The 22,208-nt window shown below is 27.9% G+C and overlaps 2 protein-coding genes and 1 non-coding gene across 3 annotated transcripts in view; 2 read left to right on the top strand and 1 right to left on the bottom strand.

The window, feature by feature from the left end:
• Positions 1 to 5,737: 5,737 nt before the first annotated feature.
• Positions 5,738 to 8,053, top strand: LOC122268219 (protein KRI1 homolog; the record flags this gene model as incomplete). The annotated part of the gene is given in 1 exon segment (XM_043044522.2): positions 5,738 to 8,053. A coding segment is annotated over 1 exon segment (2,316 nt), but the record flags the coding sequence as incomplete, so codon positions are not given.
• Positions 8,054 to 8,121: 68 nt separating this feature from the next.
• Positions 8,122 to 17,051, bottom strand: LOC107456234 (uncharacterized). The gene is made up of 3 exons (XR_006225396.2): positions 16,904 to 17,051; positions 14,288 to 14,378; positions 8,122 to 8,266 (listed from the first exon to the last, which is right to left on the bottom strand). It is a non-coding gene; the product is annotated as an uncharacterized protein (transcript).
• A 46-nt stretch (positions 17,052 to 17,097) lies between these two features.
• Positions 17,098 to 22,208, top strand: part of LOC107456236 (pterin-4a-carbinolamine dehydratase) — a 17,667-nt gene continuing 12,556 nt past the window's right edge. The window contains exon 1 of the mRNA XM_016074057.2: positions 17,098 to 17,254. Coding sequence (XP_015929543.2) covers positions 17,177 to 17,254 — 78 coding nt within the window. The 5' untranslated portion in view covers positions 17,098 to 17,176. The remainder of the gene's footprint in view (positions 17,255 to 22,208) is intronic.

Here is a 22,208-nt window from a genome sequence, read left to right as displayed (position 1 = left end):
AAAATTATATTTGATTTTTAAATTATATTATACGATTAGATTATAAAATTATATTATAATATTCTTCCGAATTTAAAAATAAATTAATGTCCATACCTTTCAAAATTAAAAATAATTAACTAAATAACAACAATTTTGCAAAAACATTAAAGACCATAAGAATATTATTCAATAAAATTTTAGGTTACCTTGAATTTTCGATTTCCTAGAAACGTACTTTTAAATCGTTACTTTTTTTGTTTAGTACTTGTACTTTTTACTCGTTACTTTTTTTAAAAATACTTGCACTTTTACTCGTTACTTTTTTTAAAAATACTTGTACTTTTACTCGTTACTTTTTAAAAGTAACGTTGCCATATATGGGTACTAGTATAAGCACAGGCTTGAGACTTTTTACTGATTTCCATCTTTCTAAACTTAAGAAAAAAGTGCTTACTGTCTATTTTTCTTTATATTTTGTTGTTTTACATAATTATTATTTCATTCTCTTGATCATAATATATGTAAAAATATTAAAGACAAGAAAAAAATTAGTGAAATGTTTAGCATAAGGAAAAGATATATAATCTTGTTATCAGCTCACACTATTGTAACCACACAAAAAAAAAAATGCTTTCTAATGAATCATTTTTCTTCTCTTTAAAAAATTTCTTTGTATTTTGAACTTATTTTATGGGTTCTATGTACTTGCAACTCATGCACAGTAAATAAAATTTATTATTATTTTTCTTTTATTCATAAATCTATCTTATTTTCTTTTTGTATCTATATATATCTATTCAGACTTTCTGCTTGTTTCTCAATCTCATGAGCAAAAGCAGCAAAGATTTATATTATTAATTTTCATTGTTCGTTTTATTATACAATAATTGAGAATCCAAATGCAAAAAAAAAGTTAAATGACTGTGCAAAGAAAATAAATTTAAAAAAATTCAAAAATGTGAATTTCTTTTTTATCAAATAATTATTTTAAATATTGACCAAACATGTTTAACTGTATGACTGTAACACATAGGGAAAAAAATATATGTTTTTTTAAAGAAAACAATTATCTCTAACAATGCTTTTTTAATATATAAATTTTTTTGCATGTATACATACTTGCATTTGTTTATTTCATATATTAAAAATAATCTTTTATTTATTTTCGAAAAATAAATTCTTGAAATTGAATAAATTTAGTAGATTAGAAATAAAAGAATTTTCTATCAACCTCATGCAGAAATTAAATAATATTAATTACCTAACAGATCAGAAACAGGCCAACTATCCAAACCAAGATTTTGAACGACGCATTTCATAAATTGGACTGTCTCAAACAAAATTATAGAATAGAGTTTAACTCAACTACAATTAAAATCATTTCTGTTATATTTTACAATTATACAACCAAAACAAAACTGTGGGTCGACAAAATAATGCAACCGCTTTTATTCTAATACATTTTCTCATATTTCTCAAGAAATACTTATCAATGAAGTTTTAATTTTTTTTTAGGTTTGAGGGACCGACAATAAATTACAAACAGAAAGTAGTGTTTTTTAACACCCTATGCCAAAAAATGTAGCAAAAAATTTGAAACTTGTTACTATTACTTAGCTTATTCTATGCAATAATTGCACAAAAATTCTTAAACTCAACTTTATATAATGGACATTTTTAGAAAATACTTATTTAAGTTTTTTTTTTTTCCCTAGCTTTAAAAATATTCAATTCAAGTAACCAAAATGTTTAGAAGTTTATTAATTACAAATTTTTGCTTTATAATTTAAAAAAATTCGTTGAAAGTTATGCAATGTGTAAGTAATGAATGAAAAAAGTTTGTTTTGAATATCTTAAAAAGTTTACAGCAATTTTCTAAGTAGTTTTTGTACTTTTTAAAGGAAACTCAAAATTATAAGGGGTTTCCTACAAATATTACTTTCTATCATTTGACAAAATTAAATAAAAAATTATAATACCTTACAACAAATGTTCATACACCAAATTATGATTGTATAGGCAAAGAAAACATGCAAAAGAACAGATACTTTTATGGGTAATACATGTAAAGATGCTTTTTTTTCCCCAATAATGTAATGTGTAATTTTTAATAAATCTTAAAATTCTTAGAAAACCCCTTATTTGAATTATCTTTTAAAAGACTGGATACTTAGAAAATAGCTTTAAATTTTTTACTTAAAATTGAACTTTTTTTATTAGTTGCAAAATACAATTCACTTCAAAATTATGAAGAAGAAAAATTTTAAATTTACCTCTGCACACGCAGTATAAAAGAACTACTTTAATTACTCATGTCTTGTGCTGCTTTAAACAAATTTTAAAGCAATAATTTTGTAATTAATTTAAATTTCTGCAAAAATATTTTTTATTTAATTGAACATTTTTTCAAGTTATAGCAAAAGTCATTGTCAGTCAAAATTTATTGTCAGTCCCTCAAACCCAAAAGCTTTACACTTCATTGATAATTATGAGAAATTGCCTATGCTAAACACTTCTAAATTTATAAAATAATTCTCTTCAGTATTTTTTGAGAAAAATCTAAAAATGTTTTTTTGCTGTAAAAATTATTGTAGAGGTGTTTCCACTATTTTGTCCAACCACTGTGTGTGTAAATTTGGATGGAGCTTTAGTTTGTAAATATTTTTAATTGTGTGCTATTGTTATCACTTAATTTTTAGTTGTGTATTTTTTGTAAGAATTATAAATTGATTAATAATATGCTTAACAAAACTATAAATAAATTTTATATTTTCTTTTAACAAAAATCATCAAAATTTAAAAAATCTTGGTTTAAATAGAAATAAATCTGATAATAAAGGAAATCTAATTAAATCAAATAAATCATAGTTTTTTTTTTCTCTCGTTTTTAAAATTCAGAAATATAATTCCATTACTAAAATGAAATTATTTGAAGATTCTATTTAAAATATAAGAAATTATAAGTATGGCTGTATTTACTTTAATTATTTTTTTAATTAAATTCAATATAATAAATATTGTTTTATTTACATTTGTTGTTTAATAAAAATCTCAAAGATTAGGTACTTATTTCTTTTTTTAATTATCTAAGTTTTCTACCTCACTACATTAGCATTTACTGGAAATTATCTTGATTTATTTTATTCAGGCTAGCATGTATATTGTTCCGTTTACATTTGTTATTTGATAAAAAGCATGAAGAACATGTATGAAATCTCTTGATTAATCATTGTGTGAGTTAGCAATGTTCTTTTTGTTCCTTCAGAATAAACAAACATCAATGTCTTGAATTATTTCAGTCAAGCATCTTTTTTTTTTTCTCCTGACACTTTTCTTTGTGTTATTTTTCTCTCTCCTTCAGCTGACCTGTAGGATCTCATAAAGCATGTGAGGTCATTTTGACAGATTTGATTGATTAGTCACACCTCAAGTGTGACTTCAACCCATTCAATGTGTCTTAAAACTTCAAGTGTGCTTCTTTGTATAATATTTTTCTTGTCAGTTCTTAGATTAGAAATGTTTTGTTTGATTTATTTGTGCATTTAAACTATTGTAAGTAATCTTTTTAATTAGTTTTCATTTTTAAGGGCAAACTCATGTAGTAAAATTACAGTCATTCATTGTTCCTTTTCTGTTACACAGCAGTTTTCGTGTCCTCCTTTTTCTTCATTTTTTTTCCCTTATCAATATGTTTCATTGTCATTTTAAAAAAAGTTCTTTATCAATAAATGTGCAGTATTTTTTTATTCTTTTAAATAAAACTGCTTTTTTTTTCTTTATTAACCATTTTGCAGGTAGGGGACTATAGAATTGTTTTAATATTTGTGAGAAAACTGTCCATATATATATTTCTTTTACTCAGCAAGAAAGATATTTCTTTTTGCTTTTTTCCGTCGACAACAAAGAATTAGAATATCAAGCCTATTTGCTGTCAAAAGCATGAAAACTTTTATTTCCAATGAGCTGCACAATCGGCCTTTGCGATGAGCAGACCTATTGTGTTCTCCTGAGGTGGTATCCACTCTTTCAGGACCACCACAATGGGTGAGATACCGTTGGTCATGTTAATTTGGACGTCTAGTTTCTGCCACACTAGATGGCAACACCGAGACTATTTGGATGCAGAAGTGCGCTAGGAATTTTAATTTTTGCCGGAAATACCAAGAGCATGAAAACTTAAATGTGCATATTTACAAATACCTAAATAAAAATTCTTTTCTCACATGGCCAACAAAAGCTTAAACAAACTGTGGAAGAATCTAAAGGTATCTTGTGTGTTTTTCACCAAAACTATATAAAGTATTCATGCTAGAAAAACTGTTTTTAATAAAATACAGTTTAATGCATAGTTATTTTTTATTAGTGTTCAAAATTCTCCCTATTTTAGGAATTTGTTAATAAAACTTTGATTAATTAAGCATTTTCTGATTCTTTTACTGACTCCATTAAATGGCACTTAGCTTGTATTTGGTTTATTGGAATTGCTAAATAAATTTCAAATATTTGTCAAAAACAATTTGCAACAGTATGTAGAGACATTTAAAATAATTAAATATGCAGGATAATATAAATATACATCCTAATTAATTGTTTTATTAATTATATGACACATATTTTTCTTCTTTTATAATTATTGGTTTATAAAATATAATTTATAAAAAATGTTAATTTTGCATCTTCTGATTTAAAGAGAATTGGTAATTATTAAACTATAACTACTAATACAATTGCAAAGAGAACTTGAAGCTGGCTTTTTTAATAATTTGGCAACTTGTTTAAAAGATATTTTTCATCTATCCTGAAATTAAAATTAAATAGAATTTTAGAAAAATCTATTCTTTTTCTGAGTGTTACTCTACACATATGACTGAATTCACTGAAAATCCATTGAGCATAGCTCCCAACCCTACAGGATTTACCTGTAGACTGTTGTATTTTGCCAGTTTCTCCTGGTCTACTGGTTTAATAAAAAATCTCCTGGTTTTTGTATTAATACACAAAATTAGAAAATTCCCTAAAATTGAGTAAATTTCCTAACAAAATTCCCTATTAAAATAGAATTTTTCCACGATTTATTGCTTGTTTTTGAATACTTAAAAATGTATTACTAATACATAATAAAATGAGCCTCGTTTATTGTTATCAGTTTAATGCTTTTTTTTTTCCCCCTTCAAAAATATTTACTCAGAACTCCCTTTTTTTTTATAAAAAAATTCTTTTAATTATCAATGAAAAATTTAATGTCTTTCTATTCAGAATTGTTTGTTGACATAATAAAAACATTTCAAGTTAATTTAATATCAATCATAAATGGAAAACAGTGCAGACCATTTATAGTTATTAATGTAATAAAGTTTTTGTATTTTGATAACAATAAAAATTGCATAGACGCAAAATATTTACTACATTATGCAACAGTTATCATGAAATTAATATTATTTCGTAAAATGTGATATTTTTCATACTGGATTTTTTCCAATCTATATTGGCATTAATGTATTATGTTAAAAAAAGTAAAATTGCTACATACATATTTTTAAGGATGAAATAAATCGCTAGTATCAAAATATTCCCTTTTGTTAATTTACAGATAGTTATTTTATTTATTTTAATTTTACTTATTTAAATGTTATAATACTGAATCAAATGCATATTTTACTATCTGAAGCCCTAACCTTATTTTTGTATAATTTATTTCAGAACTCTAACCTGCTGGTCATACTTCACAACAAGAGGGTTAAAAAAAATGTCTGATAAAGTTAAACTGTTTGAGTCTGATTCATCAGGCGAAGAAAATGAAAAAGATTTAAAAATAAACAAAGAGTATGCAAACAGATACGATCAGTGGAGAGAAAAAGAACTTTTGCAGAGATATAAAAATTTGCAGGAAGAAGTCAGTAGTTCATCTACGGAGAGTGATGAGGAAGAAGAATCAGAATTCGATGAAAACTTTTTCAGAGTACTAAGCCTTTTAAAGGGTAATGATCCTAAAATTTATGATGAGAACTTTGTTGCTTTCCAAGATCCACCTCCTGAGTCGAAAACTAAAACAAAAAAATCAAAGCCAGTTACTGTTAAGGATTATGAGATGAAGATTCTTCTTGAAAAAAATGGAGATATTGGCCAAGAAGAAAGTCAGGAAAAAAAGAAGAAATCTGATGAAGCAGAATTGGCGAAATTGAAAAGTGTTATTATGGATGATGATGACGAAGATGAAGAAGATTGTATTAAATCACTTGAACCGGTACAAAGCAGGAAACAGTATGATAATGATGAAGAAGGTGTGATTAAATTTCTTAAAGGCTGTGATGCAGAAATTCCAGAGGATTCCAAAAAAGATTTATCCTACCTTCAAAAGTGTTGGAATGATCCAAATTTGGATGAAGGAGAGAAATTTCTTAAAGACTTCTTTTTAAACAAAAGGTATTTAGAAAAAGATGATGACTTTCATGTTTTAGAAGAGCTTGAAAAATTAAGTGAGGATGAGAAGATGGAAGATGCGCAAGAGCAATTCGAGCACAAGTATAACTTTAGATTTGAAGAACCTGATCCTGATTTTATTAAAAGATATCCAAGGACTATGGGTGATTCTTTGAGACGAAAAGATAGCAAACGTAAAGAGAAAAGAGAAGAGTATGCCGAAAGGAAGCAAAGAGAGAAAGAGCAAAAAAGAGAAGAACTCAAGCGTTTGAAAGCTGTGAAGCGTAAGGAGATTGAAGATAAGTTTTTTAAATTGCAGGAAATCACTGGCAAAGATAATTTGAATTTCGATGAAGATGATATTGAAAGTGATTTTGATCCAGATAAGCATGATCAAAAAATGAAAGAGCTTTTTGATGAGGAATATTATGCAGTGGAAGAAGAACAAAAACCAGTATTTGAATATGATGAAGAAATCGATGACGAAGACTGGAATCATTGGTCTAGGTCTGAAAATCCAGACGTCAAAGAAGAAGTTGATGATGTTGAAACTGCTACCACAGCGGAATGTTCTAATGCTGATGATGATGAACATGATATTAATGCCCGAGCTCTTTTTGTCAAAGAAATGATGGAAAAATCCAAAGACAGAAAAAGAAAAGGAAGGAAAAAATCTTTATTTGCTAGAGTCTTATCAGATCCAAAACCTTTATATGATCCTGATGGTAAATCTTTTGATGAATATTTAGAGGAATACTATAAATTGGACTGTGAAGATGTAATTGCTGACATGCCTGTTCGATTCAAATATCGCCGAGTAGTTCCAAATGATTTTGGACTCTCAGTTGAAGAAATATTAAAAGCTGAAGACAAAGAATTGAATCGCTGGTGCTCTATTAAGAAAACTTGCCAATACCGCCAAAAGGACGAAGAAAAATATGACGTGCAAGCATTTAAGAAGAAAGCCCAAATTCCTGCCTTGAAGCAAAAGATTTTGACCAGTGTTTATTCAGAACCTATAAAAGAAGATTCAGAAACTGATGACAAGAGTGCCCAGACTTCTACTCAGAAGAAAAAGAGGCGAAAGAAAAAGAAATCTAAAACTGTAAATGTTGAAAGTGAAATGGAACCAAACATTCATAGTAATGATAAAGAGGAACATGTTCAAGACAGTCGTCAAAATATTGAAAGCCTTGTGGAGTCTCCAACTTCTAAAAAGAAGAAGCATAGCACTAATAATAATGAAGAATTTTGCACTGCAATCAATGAAGAAAAAGAGGAGTCAGATTTGACTTGCAATAAATCAATGTCAGATGACAATAATGAAATCACCAATTCCAAACGAAAACGAAAAAGGTCAAAGAAAAACAAGAATGCGGATTCAGAAACTGTTTCTGAAACACATTCTTTTGATGCTCAAACAAGAAATAGTACTAATTCAAATACCAAAAAAAGAACTTTCAGTCAAAATGCCCTAGATAACGACGAAAGCATGGATATTACTTTAGATTCTCCTAAATCAAAACTAAATCTTAGTACCTTAGAACATCCATGTTCATTACTTAAATTTATTTTTCGACCCAACTCTACCTTTTCGGTAAAATACGAATTTAGGTCTTTAGCTTGGCCCGAAAATTTTAAAAATCGTTAAAGCCAAAGGGAGGTGAAAAATAATGCTCTCTAAAAANATTAAACTGCTATATATGAAAATATAATCATTCTAACAAATGTTATTAAGTGAGATTTAATTTTTATTTAAAAAAAGAATTTTTTTTTTTACCTACCTATTTCTGGCTATGAATCAGTTGATGAATAATTGAAAGAAGGTTTATTTTAATGAGCACAAATGTCTGACATACTGATTCTGCAAGACATATAAATTTTTATTTAGCATAAAAATATGTTTTCAAATACATTTATATAATAATTAAAAAATATATTTTAATTTGCAATGATTTTAATAAAAAAATGAATACAATCATATGTTACCTGCTGATATAGTAGAAGTTAATATAGATAATAATAAATTATTACAAATATTATGGGCATTGCTAAGAAGATGAGATAAATAAAATTCAATAATCTTAATAAAATACAGTCGGACCTCTACTTAACAAAGTAGTTAAATCCTGATAACAAGTTCATTATATGGAAAATTCGTTAAATAGAAAATCACCTTTTGAAATACTTAAACAACAGAAAATAGGTTTTAAATTCATAAATACTAGACATAATTAAAATGGCAATTGATACACCTTTATCTTGTAAATTAGTGTCGACTATTTATTTTATTAATCCTAACCATAAAAGAAATCTGCATGGAAAGCAAGCAAAACATTATCCAGTGCTACACTATCACACTACACACATCTTCAACTAAAAAAAGTTACATTTGTGTATAAAATTTAAGCTGCATTTATTATATATGTAATTTTATATATTACCACATTATTCTTAGGTTTAATTGCTACTGATAAAATCTGTTAATTATGTCTGAGTTTTTCATTTGAAATGCAAACAAAAAAGGAAAGGAATTTTACTGCTTTCTCTAAAAGCTAAGCGGCTTCGAAAATCAATTCAAGGTAATTCACCATAAAATTCGTTAACAAGCTTGAAATGTTCTGAAATATTTTAGGAAAAGGGGAAAGTGGATCTCAAAGAATAGTTTGTTAAATAGACAATACACTTCGCTATTTAGAAGTTCATCTGCGAAGAAATTTTCAAAATGTTCTTGGTCCCTCGAAAAATCGCAAAGTAAAGAAATTTGGAAAATGGAAGTTCGTTAAACAGAAGTCCGACTGTATGTTAAGTCAGAATAAGAGTATGCACACTTGATTCAATTAAAAAATAGTAAACACAGAAATACAGATTATGAAAAATGTTAAACTCTTTAATTTCTCTGAATTTTTAAGAATGCATCACATCTATAATGAAAAGTGAAGCTTATTTAACTTAATGCACCCATATTGAAAACTGCAATAAGGCACAAATCTCTTTGCTACACTATTCTTATGAATGAAGCAAACTATGAGAAAATTAAATGCAATGAAAAAAGTAAATAGAAGTAATCTGTAATTTATTCACATCTAAAATTGTTTGAATACAAGGCTAAAAAATGACCTTTCATATTTTTATAATAATGAGCAAAATGTTATGTTAGTTGATAGCATAATGGAAACATTGTTTAAATAGTCAAATGCAGTATAAAATAGTAGAGCAGAAAAATTTCTAATATAAACATATAAAGATTTGGAAAAGAAGATACAACTTGTGGGACTTTTGGTTAAACGGGAAAAAACTAAATGCATTGTTATTGACAGAGAATAATATTCACAAAATAATATTTTTGAAATCTCAGTTCAATTGAGAATTCAATTGTTTTAAATTGTTAGTAACTTTAATGGGGCATTTAAAATATTTTAATCAAATATTTTTCAATTAAAAAAATCACAGAAAGGTCAAATAGTACTAGTGAAGTAGATTTCCATATACAGGAATACAGGAGCTAGTCACAAAACAATATCTTTGAAACTACACTGAAATTGAGAGAGCAGTTATCAATTTTTGTATATTTTGTAAATGAGAGAGTGAGTGGTTAAGAGTAGCTATGGGATGCAAAATTTTTTTTAAATTTATTTATAGTTTTAAAATGGAACACTTAAATTTTTTAATCAAATATATTTATTTTTCTTAAAAACTATATTATATACTATAAATTTACTTTCAATATTCATCCAGAAATGATTCACAAGTTCTCCCCCCCCCCCATCTAGAACCATAACAATTTCCTATGTAAAAGGGTCCTTTATATTGACAACTTTTCTACCACTACAATTCTGGTACCATACAATTTTAAAATAATAGAATAGTTTTATATAACAAAAATAATAGAAATTATTTTTTAAACAAGTCTATTCCCGATGCCATAGCAGCACAGAAAAATTACACTCCAGCACACTAAAATTAATCAACTGCTTTCTCATTGATTCCTATTTTTAAATGAAAGCCTTATACTGTTTAAAGGTTAAAATACTAATACTGTTGCTTAATTCTTTTCTTCTCCTATCAGCACTACAACCAATTTCTAGCCATAGCTATCTCAAGTTTTATCTACCTCAACTTATCAGAAGCTACCTCTCCATGACTCTACTGCTTAGATACTTCTCAACATTATCTAACCAACTTGAATATGGTCTTCCTCTTTCCTTCAGGTTTGTGAAAAATTATTTTCTTTAAATAAGTTCTTTCCATCTTATATATAGACATGACCAAGCCATCTCATTCGTTGAATTTTATTAAACTTAACCATATTTGGTTCTCTGGAAATGTCGTATAACTGTAAGATGTATTTCATTATCCACACATCCTTCTCTTTTACTTTACTTAAAAACTCTTTTCAAGATCTTTTCACATATGTGCAAATCTCTTGTTCAAATACAGTCGGACTTCTATTCAACGAACTTCCATTTTGCGAATTTCTATATTTTTTCCCGAGGAACAAAGAACATTTCGGAAATTTCTTCGAAAAATAACTTCCAAATAGCGAAGTGAATTTTCTATTTAACGAACTTTTCTTTGAGATCCACTTACCCTACTTCACAAAATATTTAGGAACGTTTCAAACTTGTTAATGCATTTTATGAGGGAAATGACCTTGAATTAATTTTTGGAGCCAATTAACTTTTATAAAAAGTAGTAAAATCTGTTTCTCTTTTTGTTTGCCTTTTAGGTGAAAAACTCAGACAAAATTAACGGATTTGATCAGTAGCAATTAAACTTAAGAACGCATGTGGTAATCTATATTTAAAATGTATGTAGCATGATTGTGCAACACTAAATAATGATTTGCTCTATTCTTGCTTTCATGTAGATTTCTTTTATGGTTAAGATGCATAAAATAAATTGTAGATACTAGTTTACAAGATAAAGGTGCATCAATTGCTATTTTAATTATGTCTAGTGTTTATGAATTTGAAACCTGTTTGTGTTGTTTAAGTATTTAAAATTGCGATTTTCTATTTAACGAATTTTCCATATAACGAACTTATTATCGGGATTTAGCGACTTTGTTAACCCTTTCGCGACGAGTTTTTCCCCCCCACAACAGAACAATTTTGGTAGCATACACTATGAGTAGAGCAGCATTATGTACAATAGTGCCATCTATGTTCTGTGAATGACAATACCTTCAAAAATATTGGCGGGACTGGTGGGAAAGTCTCCCATTAGACAGAGAAGCGTTTCTGTCTCAAAAGATTTTTTTGAAATTTGTTTGGGACGTAGGTGTCCTGTTAGGCGTGAAAGGGTTAAATAGAGGTCCGACTGTATATACAATATATTTTCTTCTGATTTACTCACTGTCTAGCATTCATTTCCATTGAAGCCAATTGGTTTAACAAAGATCTTATATATAGTCTTATTCTTGTTTCTCTACTCAAGTATTTTGATTTGAGCTGTCCCATAAATCCAAAATGGCATTTATTAGCCACATTTATTCTGTTGTCAATTTCTGTTTAAATGTAATGTCCAAATAAATAAATTGACTGACACTTTCAAAAACATATTTTTCTATTTTAAGTGGTGATGAATTTGATGTTCTGTTTATTACTGCCATTCATTTAGTAATTTCTTCTGTGACAATTAAATCAAGGTTTCGATGCATATACAAGACATATATCTGCATGCATACAATATATCTACAATATCTATATTATCAGCTAATACTAATAAATGTACTGACTTTTGAAAATGGGTTTTAGTGTTTGATTACCTGAATTTCTCACTGCTTTTTCTAAGGTAATATTAAATAGATGGTAAGATAAAGCATCTTCTTGTTTTAGTTCATTCTCTGTGTAGAAGAGCTTCGATACTTCTCTTATCAACTTAGCATTTTATTTGGTTCAGTCATTTTTATTAGTTTCTCAGCTATTTCCAGCTCTTGCATTACAACTGCTAAATTGTAAGAGTTAAATAATAAAGAAAAAAAAAAGGTTCTATATACTGTATCTTTACGGAGTATATTATCAGAATAACAGTTTTGAATTTTTTCTCTTAAGAATCATTTAAAGTATTTATTATCTATAAAATTAACGTAAAGCAACCATATTTTTTGTCTGAAATAATAGCTTCAGAAATATATTGACAACTATACTCAGCCTTTACATATCAAGTTTGTTATTAAAAGCCAGAAAAATTCGTTTTTGATAAAACAGTTTCCTTGCTAAAAAGTTACTTCTTGTAGAAAATTTAGGACAAATTAAAATATATTTTTATATTTAAAGACTGAATAAGTCAATTAATAATTTATGTTACTTATAGTGCATTTATGTGTCTTATAGCGAGTGAAAGAAAAAGGAAATGAAGAAGAAGCTTGAAACACCAGATATAATTTTGACATGGAGCAAGACTCTACGGAAACACTAACATGTGTGCTAACAGAATCTAATGTTATTCCCTTTCACTACCAATGTTTCTTACTAGATATAAGAAATAAGGCACTGACAGAGCAAATTGTGTTTTAAACAATATTTGTCAGTGCAATTTTCAAAATATTTTTCTTCATGAAGAAATGGTGTATACAGATAACATATTGTCCAACATTTTTGTTGTTAAATGATTTATTTATATAAAAATAATAAACTGGTAAGAATTTTAGAATAGCTTTAGGATGAACACTATAGCCAATTATTAATCTGAGGATAAGGGGAAATTGAAAGAATTGGCAAAAAACAAGGATGTATAATGATATAATATATTGAGGCACATACAAGCATTTATATGATATAACAGTGCTTTTGAAACAAATCAAACCAACCTCAAAATGATACAATTTAATATTTTTAGACAAAACTAACAACAAAATTATGTTTTGATGTTTTCTTCAGCACAATTTGAAGAAATAAAATTGTGCACTTTACTCTGATATTATATTTATACATCACACAAATAATAGCCAACGAAACTTAATATGAATTAAAACACCAAGTAAAAAATTATCATAATAAGGAAGGAAGACACAAAATAAAATAAAAACACAATTTTTAGAAACAATCAAATTGGATTAACATGAAATAATAAAGACACAAAACTAATAAACTGCTAGGTAAAAAAAAAAAGCACGTAAAAAATTATAGCACATAAAAAATTAAAACACTATTTTAAGGACTATTTAAACAACAAAAATGATATCAAAATGGTGTCAATAAGAAATAATATTGAACATGAAATACAACCAATAAAATATAAACATGAAAAAATATGGCAAATAATAAATCAATCATCGGCAATAGAATGGCAGATAAGAAATTTTTATGGAGAGCATGATGTATATAAACACCAATTTTTTTAAAAAACATAGTGAAACGGTCCTACAACAGCAAGTTGTTGGAAAAGGGTCCTTTACGGTGATTAAAGTTCAAGAATTTTGAGACCTAGGCATGACACCGCAATGTTACTATTGTGCACTGACCACCTTCACTACCAAAGTTCACTGATTTGAAGTTGAGTGAACTTGAAGACACAACAATGGATAGAACAAGGGTCCTTCACTACAATAGTTCAGTGGCTTAGCAACTATGATTTTCACAATTCATATAGGGACAGTAAAAACCGCAAATAAAATAGATTTTTAAGATAAAAATTCATTTAAAAGTAAAATTCTGCTATAATAAATAGGTAAGTTGCAAAATAATTTACTTCTGAAGGTACCATTAGACAAAATTTTTAATACATTATTAGAAAGCACATTTGTGTAGATTAATAAAAATTTTATAAAATCGCTGAAAACAAGTTGAATACAAGTTTGAAAACATTATTAGAAAACACATTTCAGTAGATTGATTAAAATTTTATAAAATTGCTGAAAACAAGTTTATTTGTAACTTACTTCAATATGACTACTTCCTAGTCCTAGTTGCAGCTTATACTTTTTGTCTGTACAGTTTGGTGTCTTTAATCATTCAATAGCAAAATATAGGCTAAAAAGAAAAATAATGAATTTAGACATCGGTTAATGTCCGTAACTCTTGTTAAATTTGCTAAAGCAAGAAAAAGATGAGAAACTGTTGCAAAATTATTCATTTTTTTATTGTCTTTGAGAAATTTGAGTATATTTTTATAGTTTTTAAGCGTGAAATTTTTCCCCCCAGTAGATGAAGATAGATCAGAAGCCTTTTTCATTACAATGACAAAATCCATTTGGTACCTTGGTGATAGTGATTGGAACGGGAAGATTTCCGTAATGTGATTAGGGGCAAAATAATTGCCAAGTTTTGGCTAATTCTGGGCAGAGCCTCAGAGGCAACGCAAAAAAGAACATTATAGGAGGACAACTTGAAAGGCATAACTTATAGGGATAATTCTGTATCATGAACTGTCATGTCAACTACAATCGCCAAGGTACTAAATAGATTTTAAACTTGCAAAAAAAACCAAAAAAAAAAACCATGTAGATGTTTGCCCGGGGATGGCTATGAGTTATATATACGAGGAGTTGGTCCCTTTCTGTGATGTTTTTCTGTTTTTCGCAGACCACTAACCAGAAGTTGCCAAGATTTGACAATACTGCCACAGATCACAATACGGACATCTCCATTAATTTATAGCAAATCTCTACTTTTTTTTCTTAAAAAAAAAATAAATAAAATAAAATAAAAATCTATTTAGCTTTTTAGCGCAACAGATCACAACATGATTATATCCTCAGTTGCCTTGTTTTTACAAAGTTATGTTGCATCATCCTTCTTTTAACTTTCTGTTATTTCTTGTTTCCGACATGGTTATTCGCGTTGCACCTATAAGGTATTTTTGATTTTTTTAAAGTCAAGTGAAATTTATTCTAGTTTAAATAGTTAATTGTTACCTATTTAAGATTCTTTAGATAGATAAAGTATGAAAAAACTTATTTAATTACTAAAATATATGAAAAAACTGTATCACAAATAATTGCACGACATAAAAAAAACAAAGAAAAGTAAAATTGTAAAAAAACATTGAGAGTCTTGCATATCGGAACAACTTATTTCAATATCACATGCTAGCATAAAAATATTATCTTAGAGGCTGTCTGATTCAGAACTACCTTCATGTGAACAAGAATTTTTGCAAGAGGTCTTTGCAAATTGTTGTTACATTACTCAAACATAAGTGTTTTCCGCAAGTAGCACAAGTATACTTTGTATTTTTTCGTTGTTTATTTTTTTGACATGGCACGCACAATTTTCTTTTCTTGGCTTGATTTTCTGAGGCTTGAGAAGTTTTCTTCTGCCAATCGAAAGCGAAGTACTGAAGATAAAATTTTCTTGCTCTTGCGTCGTATCATTTCATCCATCACAAGTTGTTTAGCCAATTGACTCAAGAAGGTTCTGCGGTTTTTCACTTTGTAGCAATTTTTTACGTATATAACTTGACCATTTATACCTGCTACGTTGAGTAGGGCAGAAAATAAGATAAAATATAGATATTTAATTCATAAAAATATTATATCCATAATACTTGGGTCAATGGTAGCGTTGCACCTATGGGGTGATTTGAGCCGCTGCAACTGTCCATCGACAAGTTCGAAGGTCGGGAGTACACGGACCTTTGGGTAATCCAAAGATAGGAAGATAACATTAGGCTCGTCTCCCGGAAACATCTATTGACGGCAAAGGAGGTGGAAGTGCAGTAAAGATGCACATATGAGGTGCGTGCGTCTATCGGAAGGTTAATAAACTTAGTTAGGGTTGCCACTCAAATGTGGAAAAAAAATACTGTGTACATACTATCCACAATATATTAAAAGGAAGCAACAATCACCGTGCTCTTGTGAGAGCTATGTTGGGTAAATGAAATAGTTTAGTACAGCTGAAATATCATGGTCGAATACCTATAAATTACTCTTTGCGCTGTCAAGACTCTTTTTGAAAAACAAAAGCAAGAAACGAAATTCCGTGTATTTTCCCAGTTCGTACAGAAAAAATCAAAATTCCTTGTTATTTTATGTGATTTCCAAATTCCCTGTATTTTCCAGGATTTCCCTATGGAGTGGCAACCCTGTTATTAAATATTGAATCAAATCTGAATGCAAAGATGGAAATTTTGTCTAATAAAATCACTGAGCTGATAAAATTACCGAGTCAGTAAATGTGTATTTCTAACTATAAAAAAACAGACATCAGTAAGCTATTTTTAAAAATAAGTAAGCAAAGTACTTTAGTAGGAACTTTATATTAAGTCCGAAAACCTATTTAAAAGTAAAAGCATCAAAATGAGATAAATCAAGAGCAACCAGATAAAATAAATATGCAGTGTTAGATAATAAATTATAGAAAATTCACTTTGCTTATTTTTCCCTAATAAAAGGGATAACAACTTTTGATAAGAAACAAAATTATTCTATTTAAATAACTGAATAAAGTCAACATAATTGCAATGAACGCCAATACAATCAATATCAAACGATTTACACAAATTTAAAAAGCATGAATATAGTAATAATATTTATGGAAATTGAGTTTCATACTGAAATAATAAAACAATTTATTAAAAATCTAAAAGATTGCAGATAATGGAGATGAAAAATCACAAAACCATGCTCCAAAATAAAAACATCGCAAGGAATAACAAAGAGTTGAGGTGTTTCCCTATTTTTAAAAAAATTGAAGCCTACAGCAGCCGAGACTACTGAGGTTATCCATTGATATTCGATTTAATTTGAGGTTTACAAACTGGCAATGCTGAACGAGCTTTCTGTTTGTTTATTTTATGAGTTGTTTCTCTTTAATATTCTGTTGAAATGATAAATATCTTGATACGAAGCAAAGTTAAGTTGAACATACCGGCATTTGTAGCAATCTGTTCTCGAACAAAAATGGTAATAATTATTGTATGCTTTTTCTTAAAGAAAAATGTGTATACGCATTAAATTTTTTATTATTATTTCCAATTAAAAATTGATAAAGCTTTCGTTTTTTTATAAATTTACTGACACTTGTTGCTAGAACATTTTATGTGTTATTCAGTTAGATCTACTCTTCATGATATGAAATTTTCCCAGATTCGTGATAATTAATTTTTTTGTAAATTTCTGTTTCTCATTTCTATTTTATGTGATAATTAATTGCGTTATACGCTTGAAAGAGAATTTCATTCTAAAAAATGGAAAAGCGTGTAATAAAAATTTACAAATTATCAATAGCTAAAAACCTTTTATGAGATTTATGGTTTTTAAACTACCTCAATTTAATATCAAAAATCCCGTAAGAAAAACAAATATTATTATTTATCCAGTAGTGTAAAATTTTGTACATATTTCTAATTTTTTTAGAGAAGCAATGTCTATGTTTATTTTAGGATAATTTTCATCATTAAAAACATTTTACTTCTTATATAAATTAAGTAGTTTATATGGTTTCGCTTTATTAGAACTAATTTTTTTTATAAGTCTTGGAAAAGAAAACTAAAACTATGAAGATTAATTAAAAACTAGGTCGAGACATAATTTCTACAGAATGTTAATATTATAGTAGTTGATAGTTTTTCATATTTAGGTTGCATTCTCATTATCAAAAGTGGAATAGATGAAAATGTTTTCACTGAATTAAATAAATCGCAAGTGGGATTTTCATTTTTAAATAGGTTTGAAAATGCGAAAAATGTATTAAATCATTTAAAAATCAATATATTTAATTACAATGTTATAACTTACTTTCTTTTGGGGAGAGGGATTGTGCAAATACTTAAAAATAAATATCCAAATATTTAAAAAATAAATATGTCTGAAATTCTTTATCATTAAATGGTTTGATAATATATAAATTAAACTCTGTTTAATATTTGTAAGCAAAGATGAGTTACTTAGCAAATAAAAAAAGAGAAAGTGGATGCAGATTGGACATGTATCAAGAAAAAAAAGTTAAAGTGAGACAGGATTTGGATTATTTTCCTCAAGGTAGATAGAAAAAGAAAAGCCGGAGATAATTTGACATAGAGATATTTAGTTTGAAATCAAAGATATCGGCAGAAATTAGAATGACAAAAACGCGTTGTCAAAAATCTGGTTAAGTAGAGACACTACATATGCAAGGAGAAAAATGAGAAACCACCCTTTTATGCAAATTTTTATCATCTACATAATAAAATTTAAAACAGTAAAATTGAGTCGAGGAAAAGTTAAAGTAAATTATTAAGTTTCAAATGCTGATATTTCTTTTTTAAAATATAAAAATGGAAATAAATTTTAGAAATATTTGTTTCTATTCAGTAAATATCATGTAAACTCCATGTCTTTTCCAATTACTTAATGAAGTAACTCTTTAATTAATTACTTAAAATGTTTGGTAACTGCTTGTGCAGGCTGATAAAATTAACTGTCTCATTGCTTGCATGCAGTGGGGAAGTAATGCTGCAATAATTTGTTTACATTATGGTATTTTAAAAGTATTTTCCAGTGTTTGAAACTTTGTGGTTTATTCTAGGTTTACCTGAACTCAATTTAAAAAAAATAAATTAAAATACCAATGAAGGTGAAACAGAATTTACCATGAAAAGTGTCTCCCATGGTTTAGCATCCTCTTATGAAGTAGTTAATAGCAGGATATTGTTCTTTCACTATAATAAAGGGTTGCTACGGGTGACTAAAAATGCAAAAAGTGCTGTCTTATAAAATTCTAAATTTAAATAAACAAAATTAAAATTAACAACTTTTTAAAGAATAAGTTTTTCAGTTAACTATTGAAAGTGAATGCAAAAAATGTTTGCGTATGAGCAACATGAAATGTAAGTAATGGTGGTTTGATTGATTCAAGAGATGATAAATCAATAAAAGTGAATAGAGTTTCTACCACTGTGGCATCTCTGTTATATGAAAAAAGACCAATGTTACTTATATTTTCTTACTGAAGTACACTTCTTTTTATTCTTCAAAAGTTAATAAATATCATAAATTTTTTAAGAAAAGATAGATATTGTTTTGATAAACATGGAATATAAAAGCACATTATCATTATATAGAATATAAAAGATATAATTAGTCGGTAGATTGTTGTAATTGGTACATAAGTGATGAGTTTCTTGTCCTCCAATATTCTTGTCTTCTAATATTCCTGGATGGTGCTTGTATTTATTTAATATACTATATTGAAATAGTTTTAGTAAATTTTTAAATTTCAAGAAAATGTGGCTTCTTGAAATTCAAAGAGATAATTTTTTAAACTTGATTCTCTATTTACAAAATATATAACAAGTCTATATATTTAGAAATAATTAATCTATAAAAATAATAATACTGAGGATGTATATTTTTTCTACTGAATAACTTATAAAATTAAAAAAAAATGAAAATTTTAAATGATTTAAAGATTTTAAATGGTTTCTAGCTCTAAAGATATGAATTTTTCTGATGCGAATTTTTATGTTTGTTAAAAATGTTTAACTTCATCAAAATTATTTTCTTTAACTAAATAATCTAAGAAACCAGTAAAGATCACTTTTCCCAATGATTTAATTAAGTAATTTTTTAAGAAAATTTTTGGTAACTTGTACATGTTTAATTTACTACAACCCTATGCTCGCACACAAATGTATTAGTTAAATCTTAATTAAAAAAGATTTGTTACATAAATACATAGAGAAGTTTAATTTTATAAACTATTTTTCTTCACATGAGTAATTCAGATGTAACGCATGCTAAACACATTTTTGAAATAAAATTAGTTAAATATTTCACTTTACTAAGTTTTTTCTTAGTTTTCATGGGAACATGCTCTTGTTTAATTTTTTTTCTTAATATTTAAATTTTTTAAAAGAAAATTCTTCTCAACGTATTTTGTATGCATACATGCTATCTCACTTTCACCACCTATTTACCATACTTCACAAAAAAGAAAAGCAAATATTTGCATTTTGTTTTTATCAATGATAATATATTTCAATTTTAGGTTTTCTTTTAAAAGTTTTTAAAAAACACTTTTAAATACGAGAAATAAAAAACAACAAATAATATTTTTTGGTTAGCTAAGCTCAACCAAAAAGTCGCTAAGAAAATGTAGATCTCCACCAACTTTTTTTCAAAATTTTATTTACTTATTTTTTTAAATGCAAAAAACGTACCAATAAGTATCTATTTTTTAATTACTGTTATTATTTGCTATTCTCATACTTTCTTTTAATACAATTTTATGGTATGCTATATTTGGCAATTTTATTATGTACAATTATCCTGTGCCATGTTATTACGCTGGAAAGAAAAAACTGAAGAAAATAGTTCTCTAGCAACCAGAACTAATTAAAAAAAATTATTTTTGATGCATTATGTTTTTTACTATAAATTATCCAAATATGTTTTATAAATTATCCAAAAATTTTTTTTAATGTGCTTTGGAATCGCTTATTTTGTGTAGTTTAATAACATTTCTCACATATTTAACCCTTTGTGGTAATGTTAAGTATTTACATAGTTGTCGTGTTGGTAGGAATTTTTTTTTTATTTTGCTGGGCGAACATATGGGGACTGGAAAGTAATGTCGTTTCGGCGCATTAAATATTCGTTAATTCTAAAAATCGATTCACTTTTTCGATCCATTTTGATTTATTTTCGATTCGGCATTGAAAGGTTGTTGCTAACGAGGATGAATACATTATCGATTAAAAATAAAATTTTGATAACAAATATCAAATGCACCAAAACGACATTACTTTCCTTTCCTCCTAATATGTAGGATAAAGATTAAAAAAAACAATTAGGTAAAAATATACTTGAGGGTGCCCCTTGGCGAGTTATGTTTGACGCCATTTCTGTTTGCGCGGAACACCGTGGTAACAGGAATGGCGGCCAAAATATAATTATATTTCAATAAACATTGGAAAATTTCAACAACACATCGACCAAAACTTTATAAAATTGCAATGAACCCAATATAAGCAAAATTAATAAACCCAATAAAATGCATTTTGAATCGAAACAAAAATTAATGGAGTAAGCACAGAAAGAAAAGGAAAAAAACAACTCTCTTCTTCATTAAGCTTGAATATCCTCAGGCACAGAATTCTCTAATAGCAGTTAGATACTGTCTAAATTTATCACGAATGGAATCTGTGTACCTCCATCGCCACATAAATTCGGCGAAATACGAATCGAAAATGGCGTCTGTGGTACCGGACTGGCGGTGACATTTTTTTCTAAAATCCCTTTTTATGACTGCCCACGTACCTTCGATCTTATCGACCAGAAACAAAAGTAACCTTACCAGTCGGTATCCAACGTAGAACTAACGGACCTCTGAAATACCGCTGAACATTTAAAAATAACGCTAAAATCTAAACCAATCAGAATCACGATTGGGTTTGAGCATCGCCCAGCTTGGCGATCATAACTTAGCGAGAATCAAGGGTAATAAGTAGGACTGGGCTATAAATCGATATATCGCGACATATCGATTTAACGCCTATATCGGCAAACCGATACAGCAACTTTCATTCCAAGCGATACATCAGAAATCTGATTTAAGCCGTCAAGTGAAGAAGACGATATAACGATATAGCGATACACGCAAGGACTTTCTCTTACGTTCCGATGCCAACTCGCGCTGTGGAAGACGATATTGTTTCGTTATGTTGAGACGGCCTTGACTGATGAGCGGTAGAATCAGAATCACTTTTGAGATCTTATATCGTTATATCACATGTTCGTTTTTGCACCTTCGCGATTTGAAATCGTTTCTTGTAGATTATTTTCAATGGGATTAACTTCGTGATCGCCGTCGTAACCTTGTTCTGAACGCAATCTATTATTGAAAAGAATTTATAAAGAAAAGTTTCTTCATTAATTA

This window comes from Parasteatoda tepidariorum, chromosome 5, assembly GCF_043381705.1.
Source record: "Parasteatoda tepidariorum isolate YZ-2023 chromosome 5, CAS_Ptep_4.0, whole genome shotgun sequence".
NCBI classification, from domain to species: domain Eukaryota; kingdom Metazoa; phylum Arthropoda; class Arachnida; order Araneae; family Theridiidae; genus Parasteatoda; species Parasteatoda tepidariorum.
The sequence above is the reverse complement of the archived record's forward strand: the minus strand, read 5'-3'. Positions and strand labels throughout refer to the sequence as shown.